This window comes from Poecile atricapillus, chromosome 21 (assembly GCF_030490865.1).
Source record: "Poecile atricapillus isolate bPoeAtr1 chromosome 21, bPoeAtr1.hap1, whole genome shotgun sequence".
In the NCBI taxonomy this organism is placed as follows: Eukaryota; Metazoa; Chordata; class Aves; order Passeriformes; family Paridae; genus Poecile; species Poecile atricapillus.
Genome location: NC_081269.1, coordinates 8,016,001 through 8,031,020, shown reverse-complemented (window position 1 = coordinate 8,031,020; position 15,020 = coordinate 8,016,001). Strand labels below are relative to the sequence as shown.

General features: G+C 51.1%; 1 protein-coding gene across 1 annotated transcript in view; it reads left to right on the top strand.

Annotated features, from left to right (window-relative positions):
• The window catches only part of ATP2A3 (ATPase sarcoplasmic/endoplasmic reticulum Ca2+ transporting 3), a 46,931-nt gene extending 32,610 nt beyond the window's left edge, over positions 1–14,321 (top strand). The window contains exons 11-21 of the mRNA XM_058854317.1: positions 51–182; positions 296–421; positions 1,463–1,681; positions 2,144–2,479; positions 2,569–2,789; positions 3,426–3,628; positions 3,734–3,819; positions 4,448–4,581; positions 5,008–5,125; positions 5,742–5,859; positions 9,553–14,321. Of these exons, the coding sequence (XP_058710300.1) occupies positions 51–182; positions 296–421; positions 1,463–1,681; positions 2,144–2,479; positions 2,569–2,789; positions 3,426–3,628; positions 3,734–3,819; positions 4,448–4,581; positions 5,008–5,125; positions 5,742–5,859; positions 9,553–9,572 (1,713 nt within the window). The 3' untranslated portion in view covers positions 9,573–14,321. The remainder of the gene's footprint in view (positions 1–50; positions 183–295; positions 422–1,462; positions 1,682–2,143; positions 2,480–2,568; positions 2,790–3,425; positions 3,629–3,733; positions 3,820–4,447; positions 4,582–5,007; positions 5,126–5,741; positions 5,860–9,552) is intronic.
• Positions 14,322–15,020: the final 699 nt, after the last annotated feature.

Genomic DNA, 15,020 nt, shown 5'->3' with positions numbered 1-15,020 from the left:
CACGTGGAGGATGTGCTCTAAAGCTTAAGCTCTTTTTTTCTGCCCTCTAGTCCAAAAAAGTCTATGAGAAGGTGGGGGAAGCCACTGAAACAGCCTTGACGTGCCTGGTGGAGAAGATGAACGTCTTCAACACGGACCTCAGCAAACTCTCCATGGTGGAGAGAGCCAATGCCTGCAATTCAGTGAGTGGGGAGAAGCTCCTGTGAGCTACAGCACTGCGGGATGGGAGGGAGAGGAGGGATTTAGGATGTCTGTCCCTGGCATGTCCTGGCTCAGCCCAGTGCTCCTCCTGCAGGTGATCAAGCAGCTGATGAGGAAGGAGTGCACCCTCGAGTTCTCCCGGGACCGCAAGTCCATGTCTGTGTACTGCACTCCCACTGGGCCTGGCAGCAACTCCGCGGGCAGCAAGATGTTTGTCAAGGTAGGGGCAAAGCACCTGCAGGGTTCATCTCCCCCCTGCACAGCCAGCAGCACCTGGCCCTTGCTGCACAGGGTAGTGATGATGCTCTGCAGTTCCTCTCACACTCTGGCTGCCTGGGGATCCAACTTCCAGCAGGTAGGCTGGTGGGGTCAGGGAGGAGGTGAGTCTTTGCCATATGGATCAGGGAAAAAAGGGGGTGAGATGATTTAGAGGGAGGAAAAGGTGCTGAGTGTGGTGCTGGTGCTGGGGCAAGGGAGAGCTGCTCTCATGCAGAATTTGGGCACTTGCCTTTATTAAAGGCTTGGACCCTCCGGATGCCAGTAATGCCCAAAGGATGATGTCCAGTTTTCCACTGTAACCAGAAATAAAACAGTGTTTCATAGGGCATTTTCTTCCCAAGAGAAGAGATGCGGTGGAATTTCTCCCCGCTGACTCTGAGAAGATTTGGATATTGTTGTTCCCATTGGGAAATGATCTGGGTAGGTGAACTCTGTCCTCCAGACCCTCTGAAGCCTCTGGATCTGTGGCCCTGGGTGAGCTTTTTAAGAGGTGCAACAGAAGGATTGCAAGTTTTATATTAAAGAGCAATGTCATGGTCCCTTGTAAGGTCAGAAGGACTGGGGTGAGATGCTGGGATAGTAAAGGACATGTTTTCCTGAACTGCAAAGGCATCACAAGCATCTGTTGAGTATGCCACGTTTTTCTCTGCACAGATTTACAGCCCTCATGCCCTGCAGGTCAGAGCAGGGATTTCTGGGGTGGGAGTATCTCGGTTGGGTGTGTAGGTTTTGCAGGAGTCAGGCTCTCCTGCAGGTCCTGCTCTTGGTGACCTGCTGCGGGTTCATGCTCCGGGGTGTGATCCCGGTGTGCTCGGTCGGAGGCTGCCATCTAGTGCCGCAGGGCCGGGATGCGTGCTGGAATTTTGGGGAGATTTTGCCCAAACTTGGCTGCTTCCCTCCCTCTGACACTTCCTGGGGTGCTGGCAAGAGATGCCCGTCCTCCAGCTTCACTGCAGCCCCTGAGCCCTCCGCTCCTCCGCAGGGTGCCCCCGAAAGCGTCATCGAGCGCTGCACCCACGTCCGTGTGGGCACTGCCAAGGTCCCGCTGACGGCCCCGGTGAGGGACAAGATCCTGGGCAGGATCCGGGACTGGGGCATGGGCATTGACACCCTGCGCTGCCTGGCCCTGGCCACCCACGACTCGCCTGTCCGCAGGGAGAGCATGCAGCTGCACGACTCCGCCGCCTTCGTCCACTACGAGGTACGGCACCGGAGCTTTGGCCAGGAGCTTTCTTCCTTATTCCCAAAGTTTCTCCATATAGTCCCAGCTGTCCCAGAGGTATTTTCCCTCTGGTTTCTCTGTGGGCAGTGTAATGGCTCATCTCCTCTGCAAACCTCGGGGGCTGATTTGATGGATAACAAGCCCCGTCTCACTGAGCAGGTTTTCCTGTGGAGTGACTGCTGAGAGGGCCTTGGAGATGGTTGTGAGGCATGGGGAGGAGGGGAGCAAAGAGAAAACGTGTGAGGGAGAGCAGAGGGAATGGGAGCATCCCGTTGGATTGGGGCTGTAGAGTGCATCCATGGGGCAGCTGGTAGGGAAACCTCTTGAACGTTTCTTCCCAGGGAAAATCCCTGTGAAGCCCAGGATGGTTTCACAGCAGGGGAGGAAGTGAATGCATCCCGAGGGGTTAATGTGGGGCTGGGGTGTGTTCCTCCCACCCAGAACAACCTGACCTTTGTGGGCTGTGTGGGGATGCTGGACCCTCCCCGCAAAGAGGTCACCTCGTCCATCGAGATGTGCCGCAAGGCCGGCATCCGCGTCATCATGATCACTGGTGACAACAAGGGCACGGCAGTGGCCATCTGCCGCCGGATCAGCATCTTCTCCGAGACCGAGGACGTGTCTGGCAAGGCCTACACGGGCCGGGAGTTCGATGAGCTGTCCCCCGAGGCGCAGCGCCAGGCGTGCCGGGAGGCTCGCTGCTTCGCCCGCGTGGAGCCGGCGCACAAATCCCGCATCGTCGAGTACCTCCAGTCCTTCAACGAGATCACGGCCATGGTGAGCCCTCGGGGACACCCTGCCACCCCCCTGTCCCCTCCTCCCCACCTCGCTCAATCTCTTGCACGCTTAACCACGGCTCGGTGCAGACAGGCGATGGCGTCAATGACGCTCCGGCCCTGAAGAAGGCAGAGATTGGCATCGCCATGGGGTCGGGCACGGCCGTTGCCAAGTCAGCCGCTGAGATGGTGCTCTCTGACGACAACTTCTCCACCATCGTGTCGGCTGTGGAGGAGGGCAGAGCCATCTACAGCAACATGAAGCAGTTCATCCGCTATCTCATCTCTTCCAACGTCGGGGAGGTCGTTTGGTGAGAGCCTCCCACACCGGGTACCGTGCTGCGGGAGCAGCGGTGGGGGGACGCATCCCCTGGGACAGGTCACCTGCAGTCAGCAGCATGTGGTGCCCAAACTGGTAATCCCAGGCACCATGCCTCATTCCCCAAGGGCAGGGAGTTTTGTTTTTTTGGTGCCACCCTTCAGGACATGTTCTGTTAAAGTATTGCCTGTTTAAGCCCACATGAGTACCTGATCTGGGTGCAGATATTTGTGCATATGCTGTTGTCACCCAGTCACAGTCATCCCTGCCCATCCCTCCCAAACCTCAGCAACATCAGCACAACCTTGCGATCACTTGGGCATCCTTTTCCCCTACATTTCAGCATGAGTGTTTGTGCTGGGAATGGGAACCTTTGTGGCCGTGGGGACGTCAATAGTTGGGTTACAATTGCAAAACAAATTTTAATATCAGTAGAAACAAACTTTGGCTGCAAAATTCAGTGCTAGGCTTCAGGCTCCTTATCAGGGGCTGTGGGTTCATCTGCAGAACTTTGGGTCAATATTCAGTCTGGGGCTTTGGATGCAGATGCTCTCTCCCCCTTGCATGACACAGAATCTTGGCTTCCCAGAGCTTGTCTGATTTCATATCTCTTTTTTTTTCCCTGCAGTATCTTCCTGACAGCCATCCTGGGCCTGCCCGAGGCCCTCATCCCTGTGCAGCTGCTGTGGGTGAACCTGGTGACAGATGGGCTGCCAGCCACCGCTCTGGGCTTCAACCCCCCCGACCTGGACATCATGGACAAGCAGCCCCGCAACCCCAAGGAGCCCCTCATCAGTGGCTGGCTCTTCTTCCGCTACCTGGCTGTTGGAGGTGAGTGCTCCTGGTGGGGTGGGCACTGTTAGGATGTGCCTGGGGTGTCCTGGGCCAGGGACCCCTCTCTGGGTGCTGGGGTAAGGGTGTCTCTCTTGGCCACAGTGTACGTGGGGCTGGCCACAGTGGGTGCAGCGACCTGGTGGTTCCTGTACGACGCCGAGGGACCGCAGGTCTCCTTCCATCAGCTGGTGAGTCAGGAGGGGAGCAGGCTGACAGCTGGAGTGGATGGGTGAGGGCGTGCATTCATGTGTTGAGGTCTTTTGTCTACCTTTCCTTGGTTGTAGCATTCCCAAATTCCTAGTGGAGAAGACAGTAATTCAAGACAGAAGCAAATTCTCTCCCTCAGGCTGTTTCCAGCCTTGCTTCTGCCAGCCACCAGCATGGTAGTGAAAGTTTCAGATTCAGAAAGATTCAGAAAAGCTGAAAGTAGCTTCTGTGCCTCATCCCATATTGGAAGGGACCTGTTCTCACATTACATTACTGTAGTGAAAACTGCAGGGTAGGGGGAAAGCAGGTGCTGTCACACCCCAATGGCATGTGCAATGCAAGATGGATTTCTGAAGGAGACACATGTGTGCTCAAAGTTCTTTCTAACTGCACCTGGGAGCCTCAAAGCCACTGTCCAGCCATACCCCTAAAGCCCAGCCCCAGGAGAAGCTGGGTCACTGGAGGCAGTTTTTTGGTTGCTCTGAACTGTGGGATATTTAACAGCAGCCCAGTTCATCACATGCCCCCCAACCAGTCGGCTCTTCCTCCTCTCTCCTGCCTTTCCTGCTGCTCTGCCATGTATTTACCAGCAGTTTCCTGTGCTGACAGAGGAACTTCATGAGGTGCACTGAGGACAACCCCATCTTTGAAGGAATTGACTGTGAGATCTTCGAGTCACGATACCCAACGACGATGGCTCTGTCTGTGCTGGTGACAATCGAAATGTGCAATGCTCTGAACAGGTGTGGTGGCCGCAGGGCTGCTCTCTTTGCTCAGTGCATGACTGGTTTTGTGCAGGGTCTCTTTGAGCATCTGTGGGTGGGCTGAGGGCTTTGCTTTGGCTCAGCAGAGCTGTTTAGAGCATCCTCACAGAGGACCACTGGGTTTTCCATAAACTCCTCCCAGGCAGTGTGCTGTGGCTGAGAGCAGTGAAGGAAGGACTGGATCTGGATTCGTTAGTGATTTGCTCATTAATGATCGGCCCTAATCCATGCATTGCTGGTTGTATTGGCCATCCACATGCAGTTTGCAGCAAGGCCTGAAGATGAAGAGCCTGGGAAAGAAGGGATATAGCATATGGCCTTGCACATTTGGAGGGAAATGGAATTTCCAGCATGGGCAGATGCGGGGAGGTTTCTGGGGCTAACGTTGTCCCCTCACTTTCACAGTGTCTCTGAGAACCAGTCGCTGATGCGGATGCCACCGTGGCTCAACATCTGGCTGCTGGGGGCCATCATCATGTCCATGGCTCTGCACTTCCTCATCCTCTATGTCAAGCCCATGCCTGTGAGTGCCCCCTGTCAGCTCTCTGTGCCTTCTGTGGACAAGGATATCCCTGGAGCAATCTTTGGTTCTGGAAACCTCTGGGATGGTTGTTCCCAGAAGGTGCCCTCAAGAGCAGGTGCCAGGATCAACCCAGCACAGAAAATAGGAGTCATTCTGCCCCATGAGCCATGAGTCAGAAGCTCTCCCTATGGGCAATGCAAAGGCTCTAGATCTCTCCAGAAGGTGGTTCAGCCCTTCAGGAGTTGTCTCCTTCCTTTTCAAGGTTGGGGATGCCAAAGGTGCTTAAGATGAAGTGTATTTCTGTACCCAAGTGGTTGCATTGTCCCTTGTCACCTGCTAAGCACCTGTGAGCACATAAACACACAGTCCTACCTTGTGCCTCACTTTCCCCATTTGTAGGAGAGGTGAAGAACATCCTTTTTTACTCATCTTTGCCAAGAGCCACCTTGGATCATGACAGACCTTGAAATCCTGCAGTTTGGGCTGTCTGGATCCTCCTTCTTTATACCTGGGATGACCCTCTCTCAGCCTTTGCCATACAACAATGCAATCCTTAAAACAACAAAACATTCCACCTGCTTCCCTGTTGACATGTCCAATCCTTTCCACCCCACAGCTCATCTTCCAGGTGACCCCCCTGAGCTGGCCACAGTGGGTGGTTGTGATGAAGATCTCCCTGCCTGTGATCCTGCTGGACGAAGGACTCAAGTACCTTTCCCGCAACCACCTGGATGGTGAGCATGGTCTGCACCACCCTGGCTTAGGGTGGCTCCATGGCACTTTGCTTGGGCTTCCTGGTGGCTTTGTGGAGCCCTGGCTCACCTCCTCTGCTCATGTGATGTCTGCACCTGCATGTTCACCCACCTTTGCTGTGCAAAGGGGCTTTTTCTCCTCCTCCCTTCCTTTCTGGTGCCACGCTTGGCAGAGCAGTTGGTAATTACATCTGCCTGAAATGCTCCCTTTGGAGTATTAGATAAATCTGCCACAGGTTGTTAATTCAACTCCTCTCAAACCTCCAGGAACTGGATCCCTTTGCTTATAAAGCAAATCAAACACTGATTTGTAACAGGAACCCTTTCTTTTTCCTCTCAGATTTCCATTCCTCTCTGTCCATCCTTATTTTGTGTTGGCAGCCTCTATGCTAAGATCAACTGGGAGCTGAACACCTTATAAACTGGTTTTAATGGGGTTTCCCTTGGCCAGCACCTCTCAGGATGCAGCCCTTGGCACAACAGGAGGAGAAGCAGCTCCTGTGACACTGGAGCAGCAGTTCCCGTGTGCTCCTGGGCTCCATGCTGTAAATCACAGCATGTCTTTGGGCAGCCCTCCAAAGAGATGATATCATCTTTCCTTTCATTTCTTGCAAAAGATGTTGCTCTGGGGGATACCTCCACACTGAGTTAAGCCCACAGGTTTTCCCAGGGCTGCTGAGCAATGCTGTGCCTGCCACAGGGGTGGCCCCTCTCCAGAAAATAGGATTTATTCTTTATTTCTTGGGGTGAGTTTGTCCTGACAGTGATAGCAGGGAGAAGAAGGGCAGGAAGGGCACTGTCCTTGCTCAGGAAAGCTCTGGGGGAAGAGGAACAATCTGGCTGAGGACTGGATGTCCTTCCACACCATCACCTTCCTCAAACCATATTTTCACCCCTTAAGCAACCTGTGTCATAGCAAACCCCTCTTTTTCCCTTCACCCTGTAATAATGACCCCAGGAATTGACTTGGTGTCTTTTGTGGCAGATCAGCATTTAGGCAGCTGTTTGTCCTTGTGCCCAGTGAGGACACAACCCCTGGGGTCATTTTGCAGGAGGTGCAAGATGGTGGCCAACCCACAGGTTCCTGTCCCCACCGGGTCCCTGTTCCCTCCCCAGTACAGTGCCCTGCAGTCTCCTGCCTCTGCAGCTGATGTGCAGATGAGGTTGTTCCCTTGGGTGAACATCACCACCGAGGGAGTTTTGGCCACTTCTCTGCAAAGCTGCCATCAGCTCTAGGCTTCAGCATCCTCTACCTGGCTGGCAGAGGTGACAGTGCAGTGACAAGTGTGTCACACTCCCTGCTGGGGGCAGACAGAACTCTGCATCTGAGACAGCCCAGAACTTGCAGGGACCATGTCCCATCACAAAAAACCCTCCAGCATACAGCAAAAAGGAGCTGTTCACCCTCATTTTTCCCCATGCACCTGCACCTGGATATGGAGGAACCCCTGAAACTCCCCAGAAGCACAGGAGCTGCTGCAGCTGCCCGTGTTCCCTGCAGAGGAGGCAGGCATCCCTTCTCCCTGGCACGGCAGAGCTGGGAGCAAGCGCCTGCAGCCGTGGCCTGCCCTTGTAGGGTAATCTGTGCGTGGAGCTACCTTGGCTGGGTGCTGGCAGAGGAATGTGTCCCCATGGGCCAAGTATTCCCTTGAGCTGTGGGATGCTCTGCAGGAGAGCAGTGCTGCACCTTCCACTGCTGGAATGTCCACACGGGATTTTACAGCTCTGCTACCTTGCTTTTTGTTTTTATTTCCCCCCTGTCCTGTTTTCTCATACGTGTCCGTGTGTCGTGTTTTAGAAACGGAAGAGCAGAGGGAAGCTGCCAGTGTTGCTGCCCTGATATTGCAAAGGGATGGGGGGACAATTTCCCTTTTGGTTTTTTCCTGGGGTCTGGGGTCTTGCCTGAAGCTCAGGGTGCCTTGCTGTGAAGGGGGGAGATGTGCAGTTTTCAGAGCTACAAGGGCTGCAGTGTTTCCCTTGGTGAAGGAAGTGATCTGGGCTGGCAGAGGGAGCCTGCATCCCTCCAACAGCACCTTTTACAGGAACCTGTTGAGGAAAGTCAAAAGCAGTAAGGGAAAACCTCCCCAGAAGCCTCAGCTGTCCAGGGGGGAGCAGACCTTGGAGGAGCTGAGCTCACATTGTTCAGCTGCTGGTTTGCAAGTGCTGAAGGACTGTGACACCCCTGGTGTGAAAGCAGCATCCTGAGGGACTATGACCATCCCATCATCCCTGCAAACAGGTCCTGCATCCCCCCTGCTCCTGTCACCAGTGTGAGGGAAGGACAGACGGACACCGACATTCAGGGACCTGCCTGTGTGGGAGCTGGACCCTTGGCTGGTTGCAGGGCTCATGGAAGCACCTGACTCACTCCATGCCAGGATTGTGTTACTTTAGAGACCTGAGAGCAACTTTTCAAAGGGCACCCACTGTGGTTAAACACTGCAGCCATGTCCCCTTCCTGTCCCTGCCTGCCACATGCCATGGCATCCTCCTCCCTGTTTGCACAACCACGGAGAGTGTGTTTAGGGGAAGTGCCATGGTTGGCAAATTACCACTGGTGTGTCACCAGGTGGAGACTGTAGAGCTGCTGGAGAGGGAAGAGATGCTGCTGCAATGTGGAGGAGATAAATTTGGATTATTGCAATGATATGTAATAAGTGCAGTTGCCAGCATCCCTGCTTTACACCAAAGCCTGCAGTGTCATCCAGAGGGATGCTGCCATCACAGCAAACTGTTTTATCCCAGGATACAAGGGCTGGGCTCTGCAGCCAGCACTGGAAAAAAAATTTGGCAGAAGTTGCAAAAAAGCCTTTTCCCTCTCTCTTGCCTGTTATTTATTAATTCCCCTGAAAGCTTGTCGGCACCAGGGCTGGCAGCAGGCGCGGAGCCTCGCGGGTAACCCCGGGCAGGACCCGTATTTATCAAGAGCACAGGAACAGCGGTCCCCAGTGAGATGTATTTCGTGATGTGTGTAGCGATGAAAGATAGAGAAATACAGTCAAAAGATTCATGATAAGGGATTTTTCTAACTCTCCTTAGCAAGTGCTGCTTCTGAGTGGGGTTTTTTCAAGGAAAAAAATCTGTTCTGGGCAGGCCAAGCTATGAGGCTGGAGGGCAGCTGCTGCCTCAGGGATCAGGGACACTCCTGTCAACTGCTTGAAAATTTGGGATCAAGTTGCTGTAAGTCAAGTTCTGGCAGGGACTTGGAGGCTGCTCACATGGAGTTCAAGCTGGATACCATCACTTTTCCACAGGCCATGCATTGCTTGTTACCTTCCATGTCCAACCTCATCCATCTGGAGGGAGGGAGAAGGTAGGAGGGCAGCCCTGGGACAGTGGCTGTGATGAGTAGGTTGGTCCTTGCTCATTGTTTTGGAGGTGTTTATGGGTGTGTGTAAGTGGTGTCAGCCCATGGAGCAGTATCTGTGCCTACTCGCCTTCCCATATGGCTCCACCTCATCCCTTTTCCTAACTCTTGCAGAGACCTTCCTCACCCAGGGAGCGGCATCCTCCTCCTCCTCATGCAGCCTGAGCTGCCACAGCTGCAGTCAGGATCCCGGGTTCCTTCTGGGATCAACCCAGGAGAAACCACTCTTGGTAACAAAAACACGGAGCTGGTTTGCTTTTGAACCCTCACCAATACTTTCCCTTCTCTTTTTTTGCCCTTTATTTCAGGAGAGGAGGACAAGAAATGAATGACACGAGGGCGACGCTCCGAACCAGAGGATCCCTAACTTGTAACTCGGACTGAAGTCTTGCATGACCATCGCTAAAGCCAGCAGGACATGCATGTGTCCGACTATCAGACAAATGCGGGTGAATCGTCGAAAAGAAAAAAATACTGATTTTGTTTTGTTCTGTAGCTTTCTTTTTCCTGTACATATGAGTGCAATTACTGGACAGCTGGCGTAGAGTTTGGGGATGGAGCTGTGTGGATCTGAATCATTGTAATGTGGTTCCTTGGGATTTGTTCTTGCAAATTTGAGACCCTCTTTCCAATTTTCACCCTGACTGAGTGAGCACGGGCAAGGTGGCCTTCATGAGAGATTAAGGCAGGAAGTTGGGATTTGAGGCCAGATCCCTCAGTGGGATGGGATGCACAAGGCAGCTTCAGGGGCTGGGAAGGGCTTGGCAGTGAGTGAGGGCAGGGAGAGAGGAGAGGGGGGCTGTGTGTTGGGATTGTTGAGCCTTGATGATGACCACAGTGTTGCTGCTGCTGCTGTGCTCTGCTCCAGTGGCTGCAGCAGCTGGGCACAGCTTCAGAGTGTGTCCAACACTGGTGTGAATCTCATGGACGTGTGTTTATACGTCGAGGTCAGGTGCATATGGTGGAAGATGAAGTTCTCCCTATTTATCACGCTGTCCTGTTTGATCCCTGCGTTATGGAAAGCCCAGCACCTTCTCAGGCTCATCCAGCCTGAGCACGATGAAGTCTTGTCTGTTCTCCATCTGGAATCTTGCTAGATCCCATCTGCACTATATAAGGCAGTTCTTCTCCTTCTAGGGGCAGCCATATAAAGAAAAGCAAGGGGATGCCCACCTTGCATTCCTCATGTCCACCACTCCTTCCTGGTCACACTTTCTTTCCTCAGTGAATTTTAAACTATTTCCCTAGCAGGAGTAGAGCCTAAGTGTTTAGGAGCACATCCATGACTTCATGGGCTCTGCTTTGGAGAACATCACTGACTTGAACAGGGCATCCTTGCCAAGGGATCAAGATGGGAATGAATGTATGCTTGTACATAACGTGGTCTTTCTCCGTGAGTGGTGTTTGTTGTGGCATCCCTTTTTGTAAGGCACCAATTTTATCTTGCCCTCTGGGGATTTTTCCACAGCAGGAGTGAGACAGGCTTCAGTGAGGGTTTGTAGATCAGGAATGGATTCTGGGATCCATTAGATTTATCCTTCTCCATTGAGATGCATCAGCTGAGAAGCTGATAGTGGTCAGTTTCTTCTCCAGCTCTCCAAATCCTCCCTCCTGTTTTCCTCACGGTCCTTAGGATCCATCCTGATGATATTTAGTTAGCCAGAGCCTGTATCTTTCTCTTACATTCCAGCAACAGCACTAGAGCCAGGGTCTGGGATAGCATTTGCTCCTTTGCTGTTGGGTTTTCTCTTCTACTTTTTGCCTCTTAGAAGCTTCCAGTGTTTTTCTGTATCATCTGGGCAAGAGCATTTCTCCTTCCATACAGTAGGTGCCAAATATCATCCCTCCTTTCTTTTCTCCATCACCAGCATTGAAGATGAGCAGAGCCCCCAGACCAATGGGAATGTACAGAATTGTTATACTACTGAGCTGATTTATTGTACAGAAAACCTTGCATGAAATGTTGTTACTGTATTTAATATATAATGTATTCAAGGAATTTTAATATGGAGCTCTTAAAAAAGATCTTTATAGATACTCTGTGGTTAGAAGATTGTTGCTGATTTTTTAAAATCTTATTATACTTTGTCTTGAAGAAGTTTTATTTTTCAAATGTGTTCTGTCTAAATGATTTAATCAGTTGATCCCATGGGATAACCAATTCCTCTTCAAAGATTTTCACCATGGATGAGACCCACCCTGGTGTAGAGGACCAGGACATGACCCAGGTACTGTATAAGCCTTCAAAATAAGGCTTCAGTAAGACTAATGCTGTAGACATGTGATTTGCCCTTCCTCAAAAGGGTGGATTTCACCTTGTTTTAGTACAGGTCACAGAAGTAAAGAATTATTTAAGGTGGGAAAGACATCCGAGATGATTGAGTCCATCTCCATCGCTCTGTGCAGAAAAACAACCAGTGGGAATTTAGTCCAGTTCCAGCTCAGTGTCATCAGAGGAAGCAGCTTCTCTGTTTCTCTGAGGCTAACAACTAGTTTGGGAGAATTTGGGCTGGATTCAGAGGCTGGACTGGATTCAGAGCAGCCCAGCCCTGTTTGGAGGGTCCAGCAGGGCTTTCAGCTGCCCAGTGGCATCTCCTTGGGATGTGGTGGCCTTGCTCCTTTGTGCCTACAGGAACCTGCTTGGTCCATCCACCACCTGAGTTACAGTTTTCCCTGGACTTGATGTCTGGTGGAGGATTATTAATTTAACCCAAATATGTGTGGTGTGGAGAAGTTTCTTGTGTAAAAGCCCAGGCAGTGTCAGTCTGTTCAAGCATTGGGTCACAATTGTGAGTTAGCAAACCCTGAGCCATCATGGGCAAGAAACCAGAGCTGTGTCCCAGCTTCTTCTTTCCAGCAGCAGCAAATTGCATTTTATTTCTATTGTGAGGCTTGAGATCTACCTAGAAAATAGCCCAGGTAATCTTCACTAGAGTTGCCTGGAGCAGGTGGCCCCCTTGCTCGGAGGGACCATTTTGACACGTCCCCATTTCCCCTTCTGAATGGGTGATCTTGTCTCTTGTCTCTCCCCCCATCCTTTCATTGCTTGGAGTAAAGGTTTCACTCCATACTTTCGATTACAGGGGCTTATACTTCAAACATCTTAATGCAGTAGAAAAATATCCATAGATGTAAGTATTTTTTTCCTTTATTCTTCAGTGAAAGGTCAGGATAAATCACAGAGTAGTTATTTATTGCATGTGTGCCAGCAGCAGCAGCGTGCTGGGAGCTTTTACAGGCTGGAACATGTTCTTATGTAAACTTGGAGATCCCAGAGCCAAGACCATCACTTTGGGATAGGCTCTTGTGTCTTACCAAGGCATCTGACAGTGCAATACAAGGGAGATGGACACTGGGTGGCTGTTTTGCCCTAAAGCTTTTTTTAAAAAGCAGCTTAGGGCCAAACCTCTGGGATCCTTGCTTTTCTTGGCAACAGAGGTTAGGAATTATTTCCTTTTTAGTTTTATTTTGATGGTGCTGCCTGGCATATTCTAAGTCTATAAATAAAACTCAGGTCTTTCCAGCAAGACCTTTAGCATTGGTGGGCTGCTGTGACAGATCCTCCACAAGATGCAGGACATAGGATGTGCTGGATGGCAGCATGGGATTATCCATGAGCACTTTATACTCCTTCCTCAGGGTCCAAACACCGTGCTGGGGTACAGCCAGGGTGGGAGGGGAAGGTCCTGTGTTCCTGGGGCAAGCAGCAGGGGGATCAGCTGTGGAAAGTCCTTTGTACTGTTTTGGGATATTGTGTCATTGTGACCGGTTGCTGGATGAGCTCTTCCCCCTGTGGTGCGTGATCCCATGGGGAGGCACGTTGGAAAAGGACGAAGAGCCAAGTGCTGGATGCTGCATTTCATTTGTGTCATGTGGCCCAGGTCTGGATGAGGTTTGTGTTTGTGTGTTTGGGGTTTTGGCACTGAACATTCCGTGTGTGTGTGTGTTTCTGGTGATGCTCTGCTCAGCCAAGGCTGGATGGCACCACCAGGCACTGGACAGGGCAGTAGGAGGGACAGGCTCTATGGAGGGGCTGGAGGACTTTGTTCCTTTAAGAGCATCAAACCTGGGATTGAGTCAGAGTTTCTGCTCACGGTGTGGATGGCAGAAGGAGGAGCAACAGGAAAACTCAGCATTAATTTTTGGTCCTTCTTTTGTACATCAGGTTGGTAATACTGCTTCCTAGTCAGGGTTCTGCTCCACCAAAATTCATCAAATAATGATTTGAGCTGTGCAGGGGAAGATGTTCATGAGGTTCAGTGACCTTGGCATTAAATCACTCCTGAAACTCAAACACACCAGTCCCCTCTACCAACCCCTAAGACTTACTGTGATTTTTGGACCTGGCCTGGCCATCACTTTGTGTAAATGATGCCAGAGATTCAGCCCCATCTGGGCTCTTTTTCCTTCCACTTCTGCAGTGGCATTTTCTGTCAGGGAAGACAGCCTGGGACTGAGGTGTTTGGTACCACCCGAGAGGTCTTTACCCCATGCAGATCTAGTGTGGCACAGCTGGGGTTAGGATTTGCAGGGCTGCAATGAGAAGGAGACACAGGGTAAATTGTGCTCCCTGGACCGGTTCTTGTGGTGCCATTCTGCTTTTGGTGTGAGTGGGGCATTAAATGAGCCAAAATCTGTGTGTGCCTGGAGAGCTGGGCACTTGGGACCAAGAGGAGGGCGACCACTGAACTGCCAGCGGGTGCCCTCAGTGGCTTCAGTCTGGGAATATGCTGATTTTTTTATATGAGATGCCTGAACAGCCAAACTTAGAAATCTCTGAGATTGTGCTTCATAGCAAAAGGTAAATTGTTATATCTTGGGGGGGTGGGAGGGTGTTATCTGAGGGGAAGAACTGAAAGAAATGAGGTTTCCTATTTTATTATATGAGAGATATTTTTCCACTAAATTACCGCTTCCTAAACCGTGTCCTTTGTCTGACTGTAAATAGCCAGGTGTGCTGGGAAGACGTGGGAAGGCTCCTTGTGGTCACATCCATACAATCCACTCTGTTCACACAATATCGGGCTGATTTGTTTTATACTTAGAAAATTACAGAAATAAAAGCAATTTTACTGGATTACTCTGGGTTTGGGGTTTTTTTCTTTGTCTATTTTATTGTTGTTTTACCTTTTTTTTTTTTTTTTTTCTTTTCTTGTTCCATTTGTGGCTGATTTGGGGCACATTTGGGAGCCCATGGAGCCATATGGGTGTGCCTGAGGGCATTCTTCAGCCGTAAAAGGAGTTGTGCTCACCAGATCAGGATTTCTTGTGGGTTTTCAGAGGAGCCAAACTAGAAATGGAGCTGAGCTTGTGCCTGGCATGGGATGACAAAGGCAAAATGAGCACAGTGGCATAATACGACTGTTGGGAATTTTTAAATTCACTCTTGGGGCACAAGAATACAAATAACAGTGCTAATTTTGACTGTGTCCAGAATAGTCATCACCTTATCTTCCCCAGCTGGGAGGGAAGGTTTAAATAAGCCCTGCATTAACCTCCACAATAAATAATTGTGAAATAAATAATAATTAAATAGCTTGGCCTCCTCTGGGGGGATGGGATAGGGCTTGGGGCCATGCGTTTCCATCTCTGCATCACCCAGAGCTCTGCCCATGGTGATGTTGGAAGCATAAAATCCTGATCCAGCTGCAGATCCTGTTTTGGAGCAAATCTGTGTTCAGATTTGCTGAACATCTGCCCTTGGTGCTTTCTTGCTGGGATGTGGCCCCATATATTCCTTCCCAGTGTTGTGAGCAGGACAAAGGTGGTGTGCAAG